This window comes from Passer montanus, unplaced genomic scaffold, assembly GCF_014805655.1.
Source record: "Passer montanus isolate IOZ18808 unplaced genomic scaffold, ASM1480565v1 scaffold119, whole genome shotgun sequence".
Taxonomy (NCBI): domain Eukaryota; kingdom Metazoa; phylum Chordata; class Aves; order Passeriformes; family Passeridae; genus Passer; species Passer montanus.
Window position 1 is genome coordinate 1352260 of NW_024358611.1, and position 24603 is coordinate 1376862.

Here is a 24603-nt window from a genome sequence, read left to right on the forward strand (position 1 = left end):
ATCTACGAGATTAAAATGCCATTAATTAGACTTTTAGATCATTCCCAGTCACTGGAATCACCAGGACTGCCAGCATTAATGAGATAATGGCAACAAACCAAACAAACTCAGGCTGAACTCAGCAACAGGGGCCAGCATAAAAATTCAGGTCACCAAATCCAAACACCTCTGCAATTCTTCCCAGGGACAACTGCCCAGGACAGGCTGTCAGTCTCTGCTGGCATCCAGCCAGGCTGATCCCTGGACAGCCTTGGAGCTGGGGCAGGGCGGGCAGGATGGCACCGGGAGCCACCCGTGCCCTCCAGAGGGAGCGCCAGAAGTGGCTGCTGACCCGATTTCCTCCCTTTGGCTTTGCTCTTCGCCAGGGATAAAGCAGGTGGAGGATGAGGAGATGGAGCTTCTATGGTTGAGTGAGATCTCTGGGATCTGGATCACATCCTGGATCCCATTCTCTTCCAGCAACCCCAACGGCCAGTGCAGACAGCAGAGCCCCTCTTCAGGAAAAATCTGGAATATTTTTTTTTTCTCTGAAAATCTGGATGGTCCTTCTGTCACCCTGACTTTCTAAGATTTTCTAAGCCTTTTGATGGTTACATTCTTGAAACAAACTTTCTCACACACTTTCTGTAAATAACTTATTGTTTTGCATTCTTTTATGGAGGAGGAGAAATTTGATGGACTGTTGGTTTGTCCAGTGTCATTGGAGAGGTGGCACTTTCACCCTCCAACCCATTGTCACTTTTGGAAATCTATAAATGTCGGAGCCAGCAGATAAACTTCCCTTTTTACCTTGAGAACAGAAGTGTGTTCGAGTCATTTTTTCATGTCTTATAGTGACATTCTTCATCTTTTTCCCACTCCCTAGAACTTCACTTTTCCTGGTTTGTGGCCAGCCCTTCTCTCTCTCACACCCTTCATCTTTTTCCCACTTCTAGAACTTCACTTTTCCTGGTTTGTGGCCAGCCCTTCTCTCTCTCTCACAGATATTCTCAGGGTGAATGCTGGATTTCAGCATCACCAGCCCTGAATTTGGTTTGGAATCATGGGATAATTTAGATAGGGACCTTAAAATTGTCCCATTCCACCCCTTGCCATGGGCAGGGACACCTCCCACTGTCCCAGGCTGCTCCAAGCCCCGTCCAGCCTGGCCTTGGACACTTCCAGAGATCCACATTCCTGCTCACACCTCTGCTAATAAATTTGATGCTAAGGTTTGGGTTTCAGCTGTGCTCAAGCTCTTCCTGAAAGGGCTGAACTTTACAGGAATAAACCATGGAAAAGAAATTGAGCTTATGCACCCCTGACCCTGCAGCCTCACCGCTGGCTGTGGGGTGTTGGCAGTGTCACAGCTTCCAGGGCCTAAAGGGGCTCCAGGAAAGCTGGAGAGGGACTGGGGACAAGGGATGGAGGGACAGGACACAGGGAATGGCTTCCCACTGCCAGAGGGCAGGGATGGATGGGATATTGGGAAGGAATTGTTCCCTGTGAGGGTGGGGAGGCCCTGGCACAGGGTGCCCAGAGAAGCTGTGACTGCCCCTGGATCCCTGGAAGTGTCCAAGGCCAGGCTGGATGGGGTTTGGAGCAGCCTGGGACAGTGGAAGGTGTCCCTGCCCATGGCAGGAGGTGGCACTGGATGATCCTTAGGGTCCCTTCCAACCCAAACCATTCCATAATTCCATGATGGAAACAAAAACCCGGCGCAGGAAGGGCTCTGCTGCCACAGCTGGGGGGCTCTGGAGAAGAACCTGGGGGGGATTTCAGAAAACACTGCCTGTGCTGTGGCCAGGCTGAATTCTGGGGCTTTTCCCCAGTTTTTGCAGGAGCGGGACGGCGCTGGGCTGGGGTCACAGGGACCTGGCCGTGTGTGCCCAATTCCTGCGGGTTTGTACCCAAACTGCGGCTGCCGATGGCCTCGGGGGGGATGGACCCCGGCCCTGCTCCCTGCCCAGCCCAGCCCGGCCCCCTATTCCTGCTCCGTTCCCAATCCCTGCCTGTTCCTGCTCCGTTCCCAATCCCTGCCGGCTCCATTCCCAACCCCTCCCCGCTCCATTCTCTCTCTCTGCGGCCTCCATTCCCTCCCTATTCCCATTCCCAATCCTGCCCGATCCATTCCCTCTCTGCTCCCATTCGCCCTCCATTCCCAATGTCTGCCCGCTCCCATTCCCATTCCCATTCCCCACTCCATTCCTGCTCCATTCCCAATCCCTGCCTGTTCCTATTCCTGCTCTATTCCTGATCTCTGCCCGCTCCCATTCCCATTCCCCACTCCATTCCTGCTCCATTCCCAATCCCTGCCTGTTCCTATTCCTGCTCTATTCCTGATCTCTGCCCGCTCCCATTCCCATTCCCCACTCCATTCCTGCTCCATTCCCAATCCCTGCCTGTTCCCATTCCTGCTCCATTCCCGATCTCTGCCCGCTCCCATTCCTGTTCCATTCCCAATACCTGCCTGCTCCCAATTCCTTCTCTCTGCCGGCTAATCTCTGCCTGCTCCCATTCCCATTCCCATTTCTCTTCCCATTCCCGCCCCATTCCCAATCCCTGCCCGCTCCCATTCCTGTTCCATTCCCAATACCTGCCTGCTCCCAATTCCTTCTCTCTGCCGGCTCCATTCCCTCTCTGTTCCCATTCCCACTCCATTCCCGCCCCATTCCCAATCCCTGCCCGCTCCCATTCCCGTTCCTGTTCCCTCTCCATTCCCGCTCCCATTCCCAATCCTTGCCTGTTCCCGTTCCCATTCCCACTCCCTTCCCATTCCCATTCCCCTTCACATTCCCGCTCCATTCCCATTCCCTGCCTGTTCCCGTTTGTGAAAAGTGCATATTATATGGCTCTACGCAGATATTTACTATACACATGAAGTTGTATTGAGCAGTGCTGTATTAACATTTTAATACTATGGTAAATGCAGTTTCATAGCAAATGGGTAGCTTTTGTAGTTAAAAAAGGAACTATGTATGTGGAATGTTTTCTTTTAGAAAGGAATGAGGGGCCCTCACCGGATGGCGGCCGCAGGACACCTAAATCTTTCAGAAAAAGGGAATTTATTGCTCCCTTCTCAGCAGAAAACTAACTAACTTCTTCCCACCTCGCTCAGACAGGAAGACGGCATGAGGATTAAGAGGAAGAAGTTGACAGTGACCAGACAGAATCCTGTGTTTGAATGGGATTTTTGCATCATGTATGAGATGGATGAATATGCAACAGGCGATTGTTTTTAAGGGTTAATCCTCTGTTAACAGGGGTCTTTTTTCGGGCTTGTGTTGCCCAGGAAAAGGTACCTGGACGTCCATATCTCTTTGTTTTTACTGTCTCATATTGTCCTAATCTCAAATGTTCAAATTTTATTATTCTAATGATATTACTATTTTTATAACCATTTTATTACTGTTAAACTTTTAAAATTTCAAAAGCAAGTGATTGGCGTTTTTCACACTTTCCCCTTCCCGTTCCCACTCCCTTTCCCATTCCCGTTCCCATTCCCGCCCGCCATCCCAAGCCCCGCCCCTGGCCCCGCCCCTTTCACCGTTGGCTCCTCCCCCTGCCCCGCCCATCACCATCCGTTCCCGCGGAACGCTTGTGGCGGGGCCGCGCCGCGCGCCGGACCCTTTACGCGCCTCTCCGCCTCCCTGAGGATCCCGAGCGCGGATTGGCCCGGGTGCCCGTCACGTGACCCGGGAGTCTCCCCGGGCGGCGCTTCCGGCCCATCCCGCTCCGCCGGCGGCTCCCGGGAATCCCGGGAATCTCGGGGGGCCCGGGGCTCCTGCGGCTCCCCCGGCGCCCGGACCCTCCCCGAGCCAGCACCACCGAGGGTCTGCCCGCGACGCCGCCCCGACAGCCCCGGCCCGGCCCTGCGGGGCCCTGTGCGGGGCCCTCCCGCTGCCGGCCCTCAGGAGCCGCCGCCGCCACCGCGGGTGATGCCCCCGCCCGCCCGGGCGGCACCGCACACGGCCTGCCCGGCTTTCCCGGCCGGTGCTCCCGAGGCTGCGCCCCGTTGTCCCGGTGAATGTCCCCGGTGAGTTATTTTCCCGGTGGATTTTCCCGGTGAGTTTTCCCGGTGAGTTTTCCCGGTGAGTTTTCCCCCCACCACAAGCATGGAGTTCGCCGAGCTGATCAAGACGCCGCGGGCGGATAACGTGGTGCTGCACCGCCCGTTCCACGCGGCCGTGGAGGGCACGCTGTGCCTGACCGGCCACCACCTGATCTTCTCGTCGCGGCGGCAGGACAACGCCGAGGAGCTGTGGCTGCTGCACTCCAACATCGACTCCATCGACAAAAGGTGAGCTCCCCTTCTCCCTCGTGCTTGGGAAAGGCCGGCCGGCGCCTCTGCTGTCCCAAATCCCGGCGTGGAGAGCAGGAGGGATGCTCTGAGCGCTGGCGTTGCCCTAAGCTGTGTCGGGGGAGGTTCGGGTTGGGCGGTCAGGAGGAATTTATCCACGGAAGGGGAGATTTAAAGCCTTGGGGAGGTTTGGAGTCCCCATCCCTGGAGGTGTCTGAGGCACTCGGTGCCAGGGTGGGGTCAGTCATAGGTTGGGCTCTGCTGGAATCTGAAGTGCAGGGAATTCTCAGAACTTTGAGGCTGTAAACCAAAGTTTAGAATTAAACCCAGGAATTGAACCCAGCCCGCTGGGTTTAATCCTGGGTTAATTTTAAGCCCAACTTAAAATTAAACCCAGGATTTGATCTGAGACCTTGGGAAAGGCTCCCAAACTTAGCTGCTGGAAGCAAGAATCTGGATTTGCAGTTTAAAGCAGAGACATGTTAAGGTAAGGATAAGAAAGTTTAGAGTTTCAGAGTTTGAGATAGAGAAAAAGATAAAAGTAGTTGCAGAGGTGAACTGGGAGTTCAGAGTGCAGCGCTGTAGGTTTGTGTGTCAGAACATGACTGGCTAAGAAAGCTTCCACTGTGGCATGAGTCCATAAGATGAAATATTTAAGGATTGGGTGAAAAGGATAAATATCCTTGTTGGCAGTGTTTTGTTGGTCAATAAATCCTTAAAAGGCCTTGTAACCAACTTGTTCTGAGCCACGCAGTAAAGATGTGAGCTGGGCTCACCCTTCATAAAGAACAATAAATCACATCACCAAGAACAGCCCAGAGGTCCTGTCTCTAACTCATTCAAAATTCCTTCCAAAAATCCCCAGAGACTCAATGATCCCCAAAAATGATCCCTTTCCAACCCCAGTGATTCTCTCAGGGCCCAGGGCAGGGTTCCCATGTTCTGTCTGGACATTCATGTTTGATGTTGCATCTCAAGGATGTTTTTTTGGTCCTGTAGAGAGTCAGAATTTTTGAGTTTAACCCTTTCTGCTCAGTGGGTTCATCCACCCTTGAAGCACTCTGTGAATGATGCCTTGTGCACAGAGAGGGATGTCAGAGCACTGCTGGAGGGGTTTGCCTTGTGTCACCCTCCAAAACTGGTGGCAGGATGGGGCTCTGGACTCGCTCAGCCCCAGATCTTCTCCTGCTGCTCAGCAGCACCATCCCTCATTTTCCAGCTGCTCATGGGAATCAATAACCCTTTAGCAATGTGCTTTTTGTGCTGCAGCTCAGCTGTAACTGCAGAACTCCATTTTTTTCTTGCCCATGCACTTTTAGCTGCAGAGACTTCATAGATTTCTCTTTTCCCCTCATTTCTGCTTTACCTGCACCATTGCCCCTCACTGAGTGTCTGCCCCATCCCACCTGGTCATTGTCCTCTGCTCCCTCACCTTGGTCCTTTTCCCAGCTTGATGAGAATATTTCATTTTTATATTAATTACAAAATCCCTTCTCTGTGTCTAAAGCCCTTTAAGGAAGTCTCAGGAACACAGTTCCTTTCTGCCAGCAAGAAATCAGTGATTAAAAAAAGCACAGAGCCTGGGATGGGGGAGTTGCTGGGTGCTGATGAGGTTTGTTGCTGATTAAATTTGTTCCTGATTTCCCTGTGTGTTTCTGAGACAGAAAAGGAGCAAGGGGCTGGAAGCCTCAGAGAATTTCTCCCCGTGCTCAGTCCTCAGCCTGGCCTTGGACACTTCCAGGGATCCGGGGGCAGCCACAGCTCCTCTGGGCACCCTGTGCCAGGGCACCCCCACCCTCCCAGCAGTGTGATGTTTGTCATGTAACAGCTCCACTCCCTGCCACAGCAGAAGGGTGGAATAAATGAAAATAAAACCAAACTTGCAAACAGCAAATAACAAGTTGTGCTTGTCTCTTTATTTTCTTGGAAGGTGCCCCTGCAGACAAGCTGCCACTCGTGGAGATTTCCATTGTGGGAAGAGCTGTGCCACTGCTCCTGCCTTAGGGGATCCTGTTTTTTATGTTTTTATCCTCTTATTTCCTGTCTTGCTGTAGGTTCGTGGGCTCCTTGGGCACCATTGTCATAAAATGCAAGGACCTGAGGATTATCCAGCTGGACATCCCAGGGATGGAGGAGTGTCTGAACATTGCCAGCTCCATCGAGGTGAGCAGCCACCATCAGCCAGAAAGCCTGCACCTCTTGAGCTCACCTCGGCCTTAAGAGCTATTTTATTTTTTTTTTCCAGTTAGGTTTTCATGTTTTGAAAGGCAAAGTAGAATCTGGAATGTTTCACATGGGGTTGTGGGGTATTTCCCAGAGGTTTTGGACTCCCGATCGATCCCTGGGAGTGTTCAAAGCCAGGCTGGATGGCACTTGGAGCAGCCTGGGATAGTGGAAGGTGTCCCCATGGTGGAATGGGGTGAGCTTTAAGGTCCCTTCCAAGCCTCACCTGTGATTCCCTGATTTCTGTTGTCCACACAGGCTCTTTCCACCCTGGACTCCATCACCCTCATGTATCCCTTCTTCTACCGGCCCATGTTCGAGGTCGTGGAGGATGGATGGTCCTCCTTTCTGCTGGAACAGGAGTTTGAGCTCCTCAGCTCAGTGGTGAGTGGGATTTGAGGGATTTTCCAGGCACTTGGATGTTCTGAGAACTGTTTCACCCAGTAGTGGCTGGACTGGAAATCCCAGATGGTTAAAAATCCATCTGGTGCCTGGATGGGAAGTGAGTGTTGTTGAAATATTCCCTCTGTGACATCAGACATTTGTTTGCTCCTTCACCTTGTACCAGTGGAGGTTTGAGGCCTTTTTCAGGAAATCACAAAGGTAGGAAGTGTTTTTGGCCTTTGGGGATGGTTCTCTAATTGGAAGAACAAATTGAAATCCATTGTCCTGGCTTTGTTATTCTTAATTTTGATCTGGAGTAGAATGAGATTAATCTTTGTCAAACCCTTCATTGAAATGATACTGGTTTAAAAAAATTCCTCTTTAGGAGGGTGACAATGAAGATGCTCAGTTTGAAACACTTTTTCCTTTAACTGATGCTGGGAAAATATTCAGGAGGTTCAAAAAGCAGGAAAGTTCCAGTTCTCTTTTTCCAGGTGCTGCTGAGCACATTGATTTTGTTTTGGGTAGGAATTGTTCTTGTGGCATTGCCTGTTGTTTCTCTTACTCAAATTTCCTTTTAGGATGCTGAATTTGGTAGAGTGGGAGCTATCTTGAGTGCAGGAACCTGTTTTAATAATTCCTGGGATTTGCATCTTTGTGTTCCAGGTCTCTGTTTCACATCCAGTCTGTGCTCTTGCTCCTGCAGCTCAGGTTTCTGAGCCCACATCCATTAGTGCTGCATTCAAGAACATTGATTTTTTTTTTTTACTGTTTTCTCCTCTCTGCAGCCCAGCTTGTCTGCAGCCTGTGTCACTTCCTGGCTATGAGTAACAACTGAATAATGTGATCAGCTTGATCAAATGCAGTTGATGAAATCACCAGAAAATTGAAGAACATTAAAGGGGTTCAGAGGCCTTGCTATTTTTGTCTCCCAATTAAAGCACTCTCGTGTATCTTATCTTCCTCTGCCATCCAAAGACAGACCAACTGTTATCATATCCAGCCCATGGATCCATTGATGTGCTTTTTTCCCTTATATTTTCAGGGATTTAAATCTTCATTTGTCAATCTCTTAGCTTTCTGAACATATTCTCTGTGTAAGAATCACATTTTAAAACCTCATTACTTTTTAGCACCACGTTTCCAGGCCAATCATTGATTCCTTTAAAATCTCAGTGTCTGACAGCTGTTGATTAATTAATTCTTGGCTTTTAACCCAAAACTTCACATTTTGAACAAAATGGTGTCAGAAGCCACCTTCCAATGATTTACATCTTCTGAACAACAGATAAATGTCTCGCTGACCAAATAATTCTTGTTCTGTAAAGACACTGCTTTATGTGTCTTTATGAGTAGAATTCCAAAGGTTCCTGCCTCTGCTAAATCATCCATCTGGATCTGTACCTTCCCCAGTAGGATAACACAGGCTGGAACAAGGACATGGCTGATTTAAATCTTTCTCCCAGAAGTCAGATGAGTAGAATTCCAAAGGTTCCTGCCTCTGCTAAATCATCCATCTGGATCTGTACCTTCCCCAGTAGGATAACAAGTTCAAAACTATTTCACCCACCCTACAGCTCTAGTAATTTATTAATTCCACATTTATCTGCTACAGGAGAGTTGTTTTCAACACTCTTTAATGGCAAAGTGCAGTGTGAAAGTTAATACTTTTTTTAAAAAAGTTATGTAAACATTAAATATTTAGATAATATGACATGTAATTTGTGTTCTTCACTGCACAGTGAGGGGTGAATGGAATTCAGAGTATGTGCAGGGGTTCATATTTTCTCTGAGCAGTCAGAGGAGAGCCAAGAGGTTTCTCTTCTGCCAAATTCCAGAACTGCAGGACCATGAAAATTAACTGGAAATTCAAAAATTTTGCATCCAAAATTTAATTTCGTAAAATGAAGTGAAGAAGCCTGAGAAGTTTGTGCACTGCCAGTATAATTAACATAAAGGTATTTTATTGCCAAGAAAATCACTTACTTCACTCTCCTTTTCTTTACCTCTTTTCTTCCTTTTTCTTTTCCCCTTTTCTTCCTTTTTATTTCCTGTTTTCTTTCCCCCCTTTTCTCTGTTTTTTACTTTCCCACCTTTTTCTTTCCCTGTCTTTTGCTCTCTTTTCTTTCCTTTTCCCTTCCCTTTTTTCTCTATTTTCTTTCCCTTTTTAGCAGGAAAGATCTCAGGGTTCTGAACAACTCAGTTGTGCTTCATCTTTGGGTCAGAGCTCCTTTTAGAAATCAGAATTTTCTGGGTTTGGGCTCAGGTTAAATGGTAATTGTGAACCATATTTTGCTCTTTTCAGACAATCAATCTTTACTTCTGCTCCTTGTCCATGCACAAGGAACAAGAGCTTGTTCCTTGGGAATGGCCTCTGGCTTTGCTGCTTTGCAGGATCTCACAAGATCCATGCTGGGTTCTGGACTTCTTTTAAGGCCTTTTGGTACAGCTTCACTTGTTTCTCAATGTTTTGTGGAAAACGACCTCTCCTGGCAGTTTTCAGTTTTAGGAGGAGTGACAGCTTGGACATTTGGGATTCAATGTCTCTGTAAACAAGTATTAGGAAAAGAAAAGTAGAAATCCAGGAGTTGGTCCTGAACTGGGTTTAAAAATCGCTGCTTTCTTTTTTTCTCTGGAATTCTCTCTCCTTTCTGCTCAGCCCTCATCCCTTTGCTGCTTTTATCTTTAACTTTTCTTGATTCCTAAAAGTTCAGATGTCTTTCTGGGAAAATTAAGGGTTCACTTTGCACTCCCTGAGTTTCACACAGCACAATTAGTGAGGTGTCCCTTCATCCCTTTCCCTGCAGTCCTTCTGTTTCCTGTGCTGCTTCCAGTTATTGATGGCCCTTTTTGCTTCCAAATTCCAGCCAGGCCAAAGCTAAAGGAGCTGATTTGGGCAGTCTGGAGCTGGCAGTGCAGAGGTTAATGGGATCTCTGCAGCAGGAGCTGTTGGAGGGAAGACAAATGGTGCCAAGTGCTGCCAGGCTCCTCCTCCTTGTCGTGGAAATTACAGCAGGATGACATAACAGGATCTTTGCTGTAAATGGGGAGGAGAGCAGGGTTAAATTACCAGAGTGGGGCATAAATCAGGTGCTGCTCCTCCATTCCTTTCCATACTGGTGGTGGCAGGAACAGCCAATCTCCCACATCTTCCCCAGAGTTCTGGTTTTGCTTTCTCCACATCCTGTGTCACGGTGAGGTTTTTATCAGTTTGATATTCCAGTTCCATGCATATTTTTTTCATGGTAATCAAACTGCACACCCGACAGACACCCCAAAAACCCTGTTAAAAATCCCATTGCAGGTGCATTGAAAGCTGGAGCTGTGACCAGCCACATCCTTCTGTGTCCCAGAAGTTTTCATCTCTGCTCACAACATGGCCAGAGGCAATTTGACTTTGCATCTGTGAGAAGCTCTGCTTTTTATAAAATTGAGCTGTTCAGAGGAGCTGTTTTGAGGCTAATGAATAATGAAATAAGGTTATAGCAGGGATGCTGAAAAACTGCCCAGCTGGGCTGCTGCAAACAGGCAGCAATTCCTGCTCTTGATGCTGATATTTATTTTTTTTCCCAGCATCTTTTTTAGGCTGCCACCAAAAAGGACAATTTTCCTGTCTCCTAAGCCACACATCCCATGCCTTGGAGCTGCTTCTGTTGAAATAGAGTCAGATCAGCTTGTTCAGCTGATGGAAAGGCTTCATTGCCAGAAGACATTCCTGAATTGACCCCAGTTTTCCACTGGACCAGTGAGCCAGTCAGGTGGATTTTTGTAAGCAGGTAGCAATCAGGAGGTGTGTGGCAAGGGGTAGTAAGGATCTGGGAGAAGGGAATTCTGATCAGAGATGTGCAGTTAATTCATGTTCATTTAACAGACCTGAATTTTTGTGGATTCTGTGTGTTTAGTCACAGCCTAATTTAGCTGTTATGCCCTTCTCTCACTTTGTCCTGTCTGCCTTATCCCTCTGCCATTCTGTCTGCCTCAAACTTGGCTTGAACTGAGATGAGCAGAGGTTTGATGGATCTCTGAGGTCTCTCCCTGCTGCAGAAGCTCCTCGTTGACCTTTTTGCCTGGGCTGGAGCCAAGGCCTGTGGGTGACCCTGGGTATCAGGTAGCTGGAATTCTCATGCCAAGTGCCTGTGAGGTGCCACACTCAGCACTTCTTTCCCAGGGCTGGTGGGAGCTGGAGCAGTTACATAACAGAGCTCCTGATGAGCCCTCAGTGCTTGGCTGCTGGGCCCCTTCCAGAAGGTGCTTTAGGAGGAAGAACTGTAGCTGAAACCACGGAAAATAACCATGCTAGAGATGTTGAAATTGAAATTTTAACCTCAAAGCAGCTTCAGCATCTGGAGTGGATGGAAGTTCTTTGCCTTTCTTGGCCACCTTTGTCTTGTGAACTCTTCTTTCAGCACAGATGGAGCGTTGGGCCCGTATTCCCTGTATTTAAATGAACTTTTCCCCCTCTTGTTGTGGGAATACATTTCTCTGTGGGGTCTCCCCTTGCTGTCTGCTAGTTGGGCCCATATTCCCTGTATTTAAATGAACTTTTTTTCCCTCTTGTTGTGGGAATACATTTCTCTGTGGGGTCTCCCCTTGCTGTCTGCTGTGCCTGTGAAACAATTTAAAGCCACAATCACCTATTTCTGCCCACATGGGCTTATTTTGTGCTGTTTGAGGATGTGATATACCAAAGGGAGAACTGTTGCTCACGACCCAGAGACACCCATTCATTCTTCCATTGCTTCCAAAGGCTTATTTTGTGCTGTTTGTGGATGTGGATAAACCAAAGGGAGAACTGTTGCTCACGACCCAGAGACACCCATTCATTCTTCCATTGCTTCCAAGTTTTATCTGCTCTCTGGGGAATGAGCTTCTGGGAACTACTGCAGGGAGGTGATTTCAGGGAGCACCAAGGGATGTGCTGGAAAAATTGAGGGTTCAACAGCCCTGTAAATGGTTACTTAAAGGACAATTTGTGGTGCAAATGGAACAGATCACAAACACGACCCTGTGCGTGTGCTTTATCCTGTGCATGGAAGTCTTTCTTCCCCGTTACCTCTCCCATATAATGTCTTGTCTGACCCAATGCTGTGTTCTGGTGTTTTACAGACCAATGAATGGCGTCTCAGCTGTGTGAACAAGGAATTCTCTGTGTGTCCCTCCTACCCTCCAGTTGTCATTGTCCCCAAATGCATCGATGACGAAGCGCTCCGCAAAGTCGCCCTGTTCCGCCACGGCGGCCGCTTCCCAGTGCTGAGCTACTACCACAAGAAAAATGGGATGGTGAGCTGGGTTTGAGGGGTGCTTGTGCCTGAAGAAGTCTGGGAATCTGTTGGTTTCATGCTCTGGAATGAACAGAGCTGCTGGTTTATTTTCTGGCTTCCTCAGTGAAGCTGGTTCTGGGTGGTGGAATGAGTGATCTCCATCCTGGAAATAGCCATTGATCTGCTTGGTTGGGAATGTGCATGGCAGCAGCTCACTTACAGCAGTAAGAACAAGATGAGCCTTGTAAAGCCACTGCTGGCACCCTGGCTGGCTGTGTCTGCCAAGAGTTCTCATGGAAAGGATGGCAGGAGCCACATTGTCCTGTCTGTGAGCGGTGGGCCCTCGTCACAGCCGTGGTGACAGCAGAGCCAAGGCTGCTTCTGCTGTGTGACTGTGCAAGGAGGATCAGAACAATCTGTTCTCTGAGCCTGGCAGGGTAACTCGGTTCAGAGTAGCAAATTCTTGATCTTGCCCAGGCTTTAACAAGCCAGAATCTAATGGAGTGACTGATACATTGTAATTGAGAAATGCACTGTATGAAAGTGTTGGGTAATTGTGTCTCTTGCTGATGTAACCAGTTCTGAGGGTGCTGGGATGTCCAACCTGCAGCTTTTAAACTTGATACAGTCTCCTCAAATGCTCTAATGCTTTCTCACCTCCTGTGGCCAAGATTTGTAAGCCTTCAATTTGAAGCTGTCTAGTCTGACTCAGAATACCTTGGGATTTTGCTTTAAAAGCAGCCAACCACCTACTCCACATCAGTTGTGCTTTTTGTTGTTTCTCAGCTCAACTGAAAATCATTGAAGGAAGATTTTTGCTCAGTTATGTCTCCAAGTTGTGCATGTTTCATGTGAGGAGTACAACAGTATTTGGCTCAGAATGTTGCAGTTATGACAGTAATGCTGTCACTCTCATTGCCCTCCTGCCTCTGAGTTCTCAGCTGTACCTGGCATTGCTGACTGCTTACCCTCACATTTTTGTTATGATTTGAGCTGCTGATTTGGTATTCTGAATTGAAAAGCATTTGCTAAAGAGAAATCTCAGCTCTTCAGTCTGTGGACTTGAGGTTTGTTAGTCCATCCATGGGGTAAAAATGTCACCTTTAACACATGAGCAATTTGAGTGTTTTAAGAACATAGTTGGGAGGAGACCTTGAGAATGACAATCCTGAAAAAGTTGCTTTCACAGAATCACAGGATAGCTTTGGTCAGAAGCATCCTTAGGGACCATCTAGTTCCAACTCCCTGCCATGGGCAGGGATGCCTCTCACCAGGTCAGGCTGCTCAGGGCCCCATCCAACCTGGCTGTGAACACTTCCAGGGATTTCTAACACTGCCAGGATTTGTAAAGGAAGGAGGGATTTGTAAAGCAGGAAGGCAGCTCAGTAGTTCATAGAGATGATACTTGAGGCATAACTGAAGGGATACAGCCTCTGAGATGATGCATTTATAACACTGCCAGGATTTGTAAAGGAGCCATCAGCAGCAAGGCAGCTCAGTAGTTCACAGAGATGATACTTGAGGCATAACTGAAGGGATACAGCCTCTGAGATGATGCCTGGCATTTAAAACTTGCCCAGCCAAACGATTGCTGGATTCAAGGATTTCTAAATCAGTTTTAAATGCGTTCAGTCCTTGAGAGGGATCAAACTTGAAACAACCGAAGGATTCAGAGCAAGGCTTTGAGCTCATTGGTGCCTTGCAGTCAGAACTCTGTCCACTTGCGTGGTTTTGTGCCTCCCCAGGCGATGATGAGGAGCAGCCAGCCCTCAGTCAGAACTCTGTCCACTTGCAGTGCCTCATGCGTGGTTTTGTGCCTCCCCAGGCGATGATGAGGAGCAGCCAGCCCCTGACAGGCACCAACGGGCGGCGCTGCAAGGAGGACGAGAAGCTGATCAACGCCACGCTGCGCTCCGGCCGCCGCGGCTTCGTCATCGACACCCGGCCCTTGAATGTTGCCCAGCAGGCCAGGGCCAAGGGAGGGGGCTTTGAGCAAGAAGTGCACTACCCCCAGTGGAGGAGGATTCACAAATACATCGAGAGGTGGGTGAAGTCAGGCTCTCCCCTGAGCTTGGCTGTGTCGGGTTGTCAGAGCGGTGATACCTTCACTGCTCCTGTAAGAAGAGTTGTGTATCCTGGTTCCTGGCAACAGGGTTGTGTTCCTTCTGTGGCACATGTCATGCAGGACATGTGGATGATAAGGGGGTTTTTGGTTTGGTTCCTTGTTCTGAGCAACCTGCTGCAGGTTTCAGCCATCAGGCATCTCCCTGTGCTGTTTCTTTTCCTGACCATCTTCAGCCACACTCCAGCCTTCCTGTGTTTCCCTTGGCACAGGAAGGAGCAGGTACCTTGCCAGAAAACTTCTGTGGGGGAGGGTTTGTTCTGTGGCTGTCACACTCCTCTTATCCAGAGGATTTGTCCAGAAAAGCTGTGGCTGCCCTATCCTTGGAAGTATCCAAGGCCAGGTTGGACAGAGCTTGGAGCAGCCTGGAATGGTGAAAGGTGTCCCTGCCCATGGTGAGGGGTTGGATTAAGACGAGCTTTAAGTTTTCTTCCAAACCAAACCATTCCATGATTCTGTGATCCAGTGCTTTTCTCTGGGTATCTACTATTGTTCAGTCATTTGGAGACAAGTTGCCAAATAAACAGACTTTTAGTCTGGCATTGTTCAGCTTCTCTTAAAGCCTTAATTTTGGGGAATCCTTCTACACAGACATAAGGTAATATTACTGGAGCTGTAGGCCAGCTTTTGAGCAGTTAAATAAGGAATTTCCTGGCAAATACTTGAAGTGTTTGGTTTTGCTTCTAAAGATTTTATGTGAATTTACATTTGTTGCTGATTATTTACAGCATCAGAGAGAGAGGAATGAATAAACACAATATACAAAGACTAAATAATCCATGTCCTCATTCCTATGTTACTGCTTGTACTTTCAACAACATTTTCCTTTTCCCAAAGGTTTCATATCCTGCAGGAGAGCTTCATCAAGCTGGTGGAGGCTTGCAATGACCAGTCACACAACATGGACCGCTGGCTCAGTAAGCTGGAAGCTTCCAACTGGCTCACTCACATCAAGGAGCTGCTGACTGCAGCTTGTCTGGCTGCTCAGTGCATTGACAGGTAAATCTGCAGAAAATCTTGGGTTGCTCATTCACTGGTTACAGATTGCTCACTAAATACCTCTGGCAGTATCAATAACTGCCCACCATGGTCTGCCTCACTTGTGCCCATGGAAGACTCTGTTTCTTCATGGTAGAGGAATGTTCCTCCAATAAATCAGGAGGAGGGAGGAAATCTGGGCTAAGAAAAGGTTTTTGGATCATGTGTTGAAGGTATATTCCTGTGTCTGTTGCAGCCAAGCTAATTTAGAGAGTTTTATTGGGTAAAAATGGGTCCCCATGGAAAAGGGGACTCAGAGATGTCTTTTCCTTTTTTTAGCAATTTTTTTTTCTTTCCAGCTGCAAATTTCCAATACCACACCTCATTTCCAGAGGTTAAAACAATGTCATCTCCTTGTTTTCCCCAGGAATTGGTCCAGTGCTTTTCCCCTCTTATATTTTTATCCCCACAGCCCTATCCAGGCAATCCTGCTCATCCCTTCTAAGTGCTTGTGACCTCTTTTAACCTGACATTTCTTTCATAAATGCTGCTGACTCAGCTGACTCATGCTCACACCTCTGGCTGCAGAGCCCATGCTTGCTGTTAGCTGCCAGGGTTTGTAAGGACAGATTCAGGAATCTAAATTGGTTTTATCTGTGGCTCTGGGTGGGAAAAGCCCATCCCAAAATTTAGGGAAAACCTGGCTTTTCATAGGAGCTGGGGATTGTGTTCTGCAGGCACACAAGCAGCTGAAATGCAGGCTCAGTGGTGAAACAGCACTGCTGCATTAAAATGGGAGCTCTGTGCTTTTTAAAAGCTCTGACAGTGCTGGTTTCATTACTGGCTGTGCCAGGAAAGGATTGCTCTGGATCAATAGTTTTATCTGAAATTCTTTCCTGCAAGCATGTAATGGGGAAGATCAGTGATGAAACCCTTCTGGCTTGTTGGGACAGTGGTTGATTTCATAATTTTTAACCTCAGCTTTGCTTTTTGTGTTTACCATGTGGAGCCATGGCAAGTCAGTTCCAGGTGCCTGACCTGCCTCACTCAGAGCCTGGAGGTCAGAGCTGGGCTGACAAGGAGTTCTGATGGGGAGGGAATGGCTAGGACAGATCTTCCAACATCTTAAAGGCCTGCAAGATAAAAGGGGAAAATAGTGTTAGAAAATGAGTGTAGAGAAAGGTGCAGATTAGTAGAGAAGGAAGGTTTAGATTAAATATTAGGGAGAAACTCTGTATAATAGCAGTGGTGAGGCCTTGGCACAGGTTGCCCAGAGAAGCTGTGGCTGCCCCTGGATTCCTGGAAATGTCCAAGGCCAGGTTGGACCAGGCTTGGAGCAACCTGGGATAGTGGAGGGTGACCCTGCTCATGGCAGGGGTGGAATGGGATGAGTTGCACTTGCAAGCTGTAACTCAAAGGGATGCTAATCCCAAAGAGTGAGAACCACAAGGGAGATCTCACTGTGCACCTTCTGTCAGTGGGAAAGGATCTGGAGTTCCAGACTGCTCAGCAAGACATGGATGATGTCATTTAGTGATGCAGAGCTCAGGTCACTGTGGATGAGGATCCAGGTGAGATCCATGTAGGATGGGGCTGCAGTGGTGGTAAAGAGCCAGCAATACCTCAACACTGGTGTCCATTGGGGTGTAATGGCACCCACTGGGATGGGTTCTGCTCATTCATACTCTTATCCCTCCCCACCTTTTCTTTTCCCAGGGAATGTGCTTCAGTGTTAGTCCATGGCAGTGAAGGAACTGACTCCACACTCCAGGTCACTTCCCTGGCACAGATCATCCTGGATCCAAGGTGCAGGACCATCCGTGGCTTCGAGGCTCTTATAGTGAGGGAGTGGCTGCAGGTAAGGAACACCCTGGACAGAACAACAACCAGTTCCAGAGACACTGGGTTGGGAAACAGCCTGAGAGGCAGCCAGCAGGCTGGGCCTTGTTGCAGCCCTGCTGAGTGTGAGTGTCCTTTGTCCTAAAGAGCAGCATCATTACCTGAGTCATTTGTCCCTCTGGCACTCCTGGGGCCTCTGCCTCTCATGGCAGGTTTTTGATTTTGGGGAACTGCCTGTTCTGTGTGCTCAGGGTGAACATCTCTTATCAAGAATGGTTTGGGTTGGAAGGGACCTTAAAGCTCCTCTCATCACAACCTCCTGCCATGGGCTGGGACACTTCCACTGGAGCAGGTTGCAGCTCTTCCATCTCATTACAGAAAACTGTTCAGACCAAACCACAAAACCTGAGCTGTGCTCTTTGTACCTCTGGTCCTCCAGTGCACCCACCCCAGCTTGCTCCTGCTCACATTCTCTGATCAAACACAGCCTGAGAAAGGCAGGGAAATCAATCATAGAATCACAGAACCATTTAGTTTGGAAAATACCTTTAAGATTGTCAAGTCAAACTGTCCCCCAGCACTGCCAAGGCCACCACTCATCTGTGTCCCCAAGTGCCACATCTCTGTGGCTTTTTAATCCCTCCACGGATGGGAACTCCAGGATTGCCCTGGGCAGTCTGTGCCAGGGCTGGACAGCCCTTTCCATGAAGAAACTGTCCCTAATATCCATCAACTGTCCCCCAGCACTGCCAAGGCCACTACTCATCTATGTCCCCAAGTGCCACATCTGTGTGGCTTTTTCATTCCTCCACAGATGGGGACTCCAGGATTGCCCAGGGCAGCTGTGCCAGGGCTGGACAGCCCTTTCCATGAAGAAACTGTCCCTAATATCCATCTAAACCTCCCTTGGCACAGCTTGAGGCCATATCCTCTCATCCTGTCCCTGTTCCCTGGGAGCAGAGCCCGACCCCCCTGGCTGTTCCCTGCTGTCAGGGAGTTGTGGAGAGCCACAAGGTCCCCCCTGAGCCTCCTTTTCTCCAGGCTGAGCCCCTTTCCAGCTCCCTCAGCCCCTCCTGGTGCTCCAGCCCCTTCCCCAGCTCCATTCCCTTCCCTGGACACTCTCCAGCCCCTCAGTGTCTTTTTTATCAGGAGGAGCCCAAAACTGAATCCCAGATTTGAGGTGCCCCAGCAGCAGAGGGATGATGGTTTCTAACAGCTTGGTCCTGGCTGCCTGAGCAGTTGCATGGACAGAACTCTCTCTGGAGTGTTTTTTCCACATGTCCTCACATCCCATTCCCTGGTGTGTGATGCTGTCCCTGGTTCCCTGCAGGCTGGCCACCCTTTCCAGCAGCGCTGTGCCCAGTCAGCCTATTCCAACAGCAAACAGAAGTGGGAGGCCCCGGTGTTCCTGCTCTTTTTGGAATGTGTGTGGCAGATCCATCGGCAGTTCCCCTGCTCCTTCGAGTTCAATGAGCACTTCCTCATCCTGCTCTTTGAGCATGCCTACGCTTCCCAGTTTGGGACTTTCCTGGGGAACAATGAAAATGAAAGGTTGGTAAGGATGCTTGGCTTGAATCCTTGAAATATTGGGCTGAATTTCACTAAAAGAAGGTCCCAGAGTCATGGAATGGTTTGGGTTGGAAGAAACCTTAAAGATTATCTTGTTCCAACCCCTTGCCATGGGCTTCCACTTGCCATAGCTTCCAGTATCCCAGGCTGCTCCAAATCCCATCCAACCTGGCCAAAAATCTCCACCCATCACCAGTTTATTTAGTTTCCCACACAGAAACTCTTCCATGAAAGAATAACCAGCTGGAGTTTGGTGTGAGTCACAGCTGTGGGAAGCAGACTTGTCCATGCAGGCCTGGAGGAGGAGGCTGAGGCAGGCAAAGGCCACAGCTGACAATTCTGTCCCTCACCTGTGAGGGAGGAATGTGACTCTGTAGCCTGGTAGTCCTGAGATCCCCCTGGGAATAGAAGGAGGGTGAAGGACTGGAGCTGCTCACAGCTGCCAGGGAGGTTTGGATTCCTGTTTGGACCTTGGAAATTCTGCCCTCAGGACTCCTGACTCCAGTGAGGCCATGGCTGAGGGTCTCCTGCTGGACTGGACAGGAAGGGAAAAACAGAAATGATCCTCCAGAGAAGGAAGGCAATTCGAAATTTCCTGTAAACCTCTCTGTCCTTAAAGTAATCTGGGCTTAGAAGAGACTCTGCTGCCTTCTACAGGGCTGCTGAACCAGTCATCTGCAAAACCAAGTTAGACTTGAAACCAGTGAGGTGAAATTTGGAGGAGTATTGAATGTTATGTGTAATAACCTGCCTGTCACATCTGAGCACGTCAGCCTGGGAGCACAGGCAGGGGTTGAAGTCTGATGTTAAGCTTGTGCTGTCTGAAGCATTCACGGGAGTGGTGAATCTCCTGCCTGGCTGGCAGTCCAATTTGCCAGTGCAGGCAGAATGAGATTTGCTGGAATCCGAGGCATAGGGATCCCTGTAACTGCTGGAGGTGGGGTTGCCCAGGAAAACAGCACTGCTTGCTCTGTGTGCTCAGTTCCTTCCTGCCACCAGAGGGACCTGTCAGACGTGCCCATTCCAGCAGTGAAACTGCTTTTATGTGTTCCAGAGTTCCATTTCCATCCTTCCCTGATGCAGCCCTGCCCCATCTTCCAGCTTCACCTTAACACAGGAGCCTGATCCCTTTCCAAACCCTGCACTCAAACCACAGTGGGGAGGTGACTGATTCTTCACCTGGACAGCAGACAGCCATCTTACAAGTGTTATTTCCTCATCTTTTACTCAGAACCATTTGTAATCTGCCATGCTGAGTAAATTGCTTTAGGTTTACACCCTGTGCCATGATGGTGAAGGGATTAACTTGAATTATTTGGGGGAGTAGCACATGGAAAATCTTGTGGCCTTGTCTGTGTGGTTCTAGCAAGAGCCTTACAGATAAAACTGATTTGTTCCTGTGGATTTCTTAGGGCTAAACTGAAGCTGCCTCAGAAGACTATGTCCCTCTGGTCCTGGGTGAACAGGTCTGATGAGCTGAGCAGGTTCCAGAACCCTCTTTATGAGGCCAACAGCCTTGTCATCTGGCCTTCCGTGGCACCACAGAGCCTGCAGCTCTGGGAAGGTGAGACAGCTTTGCTTTCCCTGTTACAGACAATATCTCTTTCGTGGTTTTGTTTTGGTTTTTTTTGGTCAGATTTCATTGCTGACTATTCTGGAGAATCCATCTGCAGTGGGTTCCCTGCTGCAGAAACTTCCCCCATCCCATGGCTGCTGAAGAGTTCATGGTACAAGCAGGCTGTCATGGCAGGGTGGAGACTGAAAGTGGAGTGGTCTGATGAGTGTAGGAGGAAAAAAGGAATGAACCCCCCTCATTTTTCATTTTCTTTTATTAACTTTGTTTAATAGGATGGTGAGCTTGGAGAGGAGTGGGGAAGCCTTAGGGAAGGAGGGAAAGGGGGGAAAATGTGAACTGTGTGCACCTTACTTGAGAGCTGCCGGAATGTGAACAACCTTCGTGAACTCCCCCTTGTTTCAAGAACCCCTTGTGACCTGGGTGTCTCTGGGCCTCCAGGTGTCTTCCTGCGGTGGAACAGACCTTCCAGATTCCTGGAGGAAGCCGAGAAGGAAAGGGTCAACATTATCAAGTACAACAAGGTGCTGCAGGCCAAGGTGAACGCGCTGAGGCGGCAGCTGATGCAGATGGCGACGGATGCGCAGCTGCCGGAGGAGGAGCCCTGAGCTGGGCTTTGCTTTCCCCTTTACATAGAGGAGGAAACGTGGAAAGTGCATGTTCTGCTGAGCCCTTGGGTGCAGCTGACCCTCCCACTGCTGAACCCCTCACTCCATCAACCTCCCTGCTTTTTGGGGAGGGGTTTTTGTTTTGTTTACAGAAGACACAGCTGGGCACAGTGTCCCCTCTTGGCAGCTGTTCTGTCTCAGAATTGGGTACAGTGTCAGCAGAAGCTGGAACTCTTTACCTCCAACTGTGTGGATGACCAGGATGGGCCAAGAGACAGGATGTCTCCACTTTATTTTAGACTTTTTCTGGTTTTGTTGAACACTCACAGGATTGAAATACACGGTTCTGTATAGATAGGTAAAGGCATTTTGTCTGGAAGCACCTTTTCTCTCCAAGAGTAGGTAAGGCAGCTTAGTGCTTTAATTTCCTAGGAAATCTAGAAGTTGTTAAAATCAAATTACACGTTCTGCCAGTCTACACAATACTCTCAGTAGCCTTCACATCTCACACTTGGGTTTTTGTGTTCAGCATTGGCTCGGGAGCAGGAAGTTAAATACCAAACCAGAGCAGAGCAAGACATTTCAGTGCAATACAGAATTGAAGGAGGGATTCTGCTGCTAATGTTTAAGCCATGACCTTCAGGTGGAATTGTCCCTTGGGGACAATGATCTCCTAAGGAAGAACAAACTTTTTTTTTTATTCTACCTGGAAAACAAAAAGGTTTAGTAGTTGGTGGGGGTGTCCACTTGCAGAACAGGGCTCAGAGCTGTCCTTTAAACCACAGCCAAGCTGCCTTCTTGGAAATTCCAACCCCCCTGGCTGGGTTTGGACACCTGGCCAGGTTCACAGCATTGCTGGGGTGCAAGAGCAACACTTCATTTACAACTCAACAAAACACTTCTGTTGCACCTGATACGCTTTTCCTTCTTGTGCTCTTATGCCCATCTTGTGAAACCTCAAAAGCAGAAGCTGGAAGTTCAGGTGACCTCACAGATCTGCTGCAGATAAAGGGGCCATCACACTACAAAAAAAATACTAAGAGTTTAGATGATTTGTAGCTGCTAAAACTGCTTAAAGACTTTAGGAATAAGCTTTTTCCCATTTAACTTTGTCTTTTGTAGCTGCTCTTTCCATTTCCATGGCTTCAATCTGCTTTTTATAAAATCAGAGTTCTCTTGTGATTTTTTTTCCTCCTTTAAAAAGACAGGTAGGCGTAGGTCTGAAATAGTGCCTGAGACATTTTTTCAGTTTGATTCCATGGGTAGCTGCACAGGACTGGGAAAAGTTGAATTAACAGCAGCACATGTGACTGGGATTATCCAGAAAAGAGCTTCCTGTTAGCCTGGTTGTGCTGGAATAAACAGAGCTGCAGTAGGTCAGTGGTGGATGCCTCTGGAAACTGCTGAGCTTCCAAGTTTATGGAATGAAGCTGCCTTTATTTAAAAGCCACTTCACATAGATATGTGTGAAAATGCAGGATCTGTAATTGTAGAAGTAGCTGGGCAGGAACCTGCAAAAATCATGTAGCCACTAAATACAGTCTAAGAAATTCTATAACCAAGGAAATTATATAAAATTATGTGATAATGGTCAAGTGCTACCTTAATGCCTTTTGTTCAGTCCTTATTTCCTTAATTATTTCCTTCTTGCCTAAGCTAAACGTAGCCCTGAAATCCTCTGGCTTAAAAAATAACATGATCCCTTTTAAAACATTGCTCACTTAAGGCAGAAGAGTGATTTCCCCTGCTTGCAATGCCAATTTCTTTTTAGGTTTGGAGCTTTGTTCCCTAAATCCAGCCTGACACGGGGAACGCTGCTCAGGGTGGCTGGGGATCTGTTCTGCATGACAGGGGAGGCAGAATTGGGCTGTTCCCTCCTCCAAACCTGGTGATTCCTCTGGGTATGTTGCTCATATAAGCCCTTAAAATGATTGTACACCCGTTGAAATGATGTCTTTGGGATCTGCACCTGCCTGGGTGGTGTTCTCGACCCCATTCACAATTTCTCCATCTGAAATCCATTATCCCCAGCCAGATGGGAAGGATTCAGAAGGCACTATTTTCCCTGTAATAGACTATACATAAAACACTCCTAAAGGTTATGCAATTCCCTAACACAGTAATTATAGATTGAGCTAAATAATAGAGAAGCAGAGAGGGTTTTTTTGGATCTAATTGCCTGGCTGCTCCAGCCTCTCCTGCAAACTGCAGGCATCCGAGGAAATTGGGAAACCAGCTGTGACAGCCAACAAAAGGCTGCACATTCCCTCTGAGCTGGCATCAATTTCAGCCTCCACTTGTGCTGAAAGCACACCCAAGCACTGTATGTGCCTTGGGAACGTGGATCCTGGGAATGTGCCTGGGAATGAATCCTTGGGGCAGTGCTGGTGTCCTTCTGAGCAGCCCCTGCAGCACCTTGTCCCTGCCTTGTCTGGGAGGGCTGTAGGAAATGCAGTGGGGCCAAGATGTGTGGTGGTGCAGGTTCTCCTGGGACAGGACACTTCCCAGAGCTGTCCTGCCACGCTGCTGCCACATTCCCTTTGAGCTTTTCCCTTCCAGTGCCTCCCAGGCTCCGGATTCACAGCAGCTCTCTCCCATTCTCTGCTTTGCTGCTTGCCTCCCCTATCAAATCACATATTTAATACCAGAGATGGGTTTCCTCCCTCAGAGGGGGATCCCTGCCCCGTGTCCCCCCAGTTTGCAGATTCCCAGTGAATTCCTGAGCTGGGGCAGTGCCCAGCTCTGGCTCCTCCCTGTGCCACTGCCTTACGCCCTCGCTGCCACCGCGCTCCTGCTCTTTTGCACACTCTCTGTGTAACAAGCTGGACACGGAAAGCCCCATCTCCAAATTTTGGGGGTCAGTTCACAAAATTTGGGGAGCACACTCTGCCATTTACCAAAAAAGAAGGGAAAAGGAACTAACTTGCACAGTTTTCATAAGGGAAATCTGAAATACGTACCTTCAATATTTTGATTGTATCGATTAAGTCTTGAATGTGGCGCTGGTTTTGACGTGCACTATTGTCCCTGTTGCATAGGATCTAATTTAAAATTGCACTGTACAGCATTTTTGGTGTCTCATGTGTGCTTTGCTAAAGCCTTGGGCAGTGCTGTGGTTGTGTGGGGGGTGAGGTTTCTCCCGGCACTGCCTGTGTATTGTCACAGCTGCACTGTGTGACGTGAGCTGTGTCTGTTCACTACTGCCTGTTCAAGTGATGAGTGCACTGCTGGCCCAGCATCTGGAACTGCTATTTGGACTTGGCTGCTGCATCAGTCTTGATTTTTTTTTTTTATTTTTATTTTTTCCTGTACAATTTGAAATGCCAGGGCTGGGAGTTGTGTGCTGGTGTTAGGTATTTGCTGTCTGTGTACAGAATCCCAGCTGCTGCAGCGTGGAATTTATTGCAACAACGACAAAGTAACAAATCTGAGGAAAAAGAAGATAATGGCTCAAGGTTCAGCCATTTGGGGGGAACAAAACGGATACAAAGTGGCTGTAAACTTTGCTGTAGATACGTTGAGAGCATAGTAGATGTGTCTGTTTAAATTAAAACCCTCAAGACTAAAAAATTCTTTAATTACACTGGTGCATCTTCTTTATTACTGTGTCCTTTGCTTCCCACAGGGGGGATGTGGGTGAGTGTGACTTGGATTAAGCTTTTCCTTGAAATTTTAGCTCTTTTCAGCAAGATTATGTTTTATTCACAGCTGAACAGGCCCTGTGGTGGTAGAAGGGGGATGAAAGGAGACGGGTGAGACCCTGAGGC

At 48.4% G+C, this 24603-nt stretch overlaps 1 protein-coding gene across 1 annotated transcript; it reads left to right on the top strand.

The window, feature by feature from the left end:
- The first annotated feature begins 3654 nt into the window (after window positions 1-3654).
- MTMR9 (myotubularin related protein 9) lies at window positions 3655-24414 on the top strand. The gene is made up of 10 exons (XM_039697622.1): window positions 3655-4279; window positions 6334-6442; window positions 6761-6886; window positions 11993-12166; window positions 13973-14190; window positions 15107-15268; window positions 16964-17105; window positions 18417-18637; window positions 20068-20219; window positions 20670-24414. The coding sequence occupies exons 1-10, from the start codon at window positions 4095-4097 to the stop codon at window positions 20834-20836; spliced, it is 1656 nt and encodes a 551-aa protein (XP_039553556.1). The 5' UTR covers window positions 3655-4094; the 3' UTR covers window positions 20837-24414.
- Window positions 24415-24603: the final 189 nt, after the last annotated feature.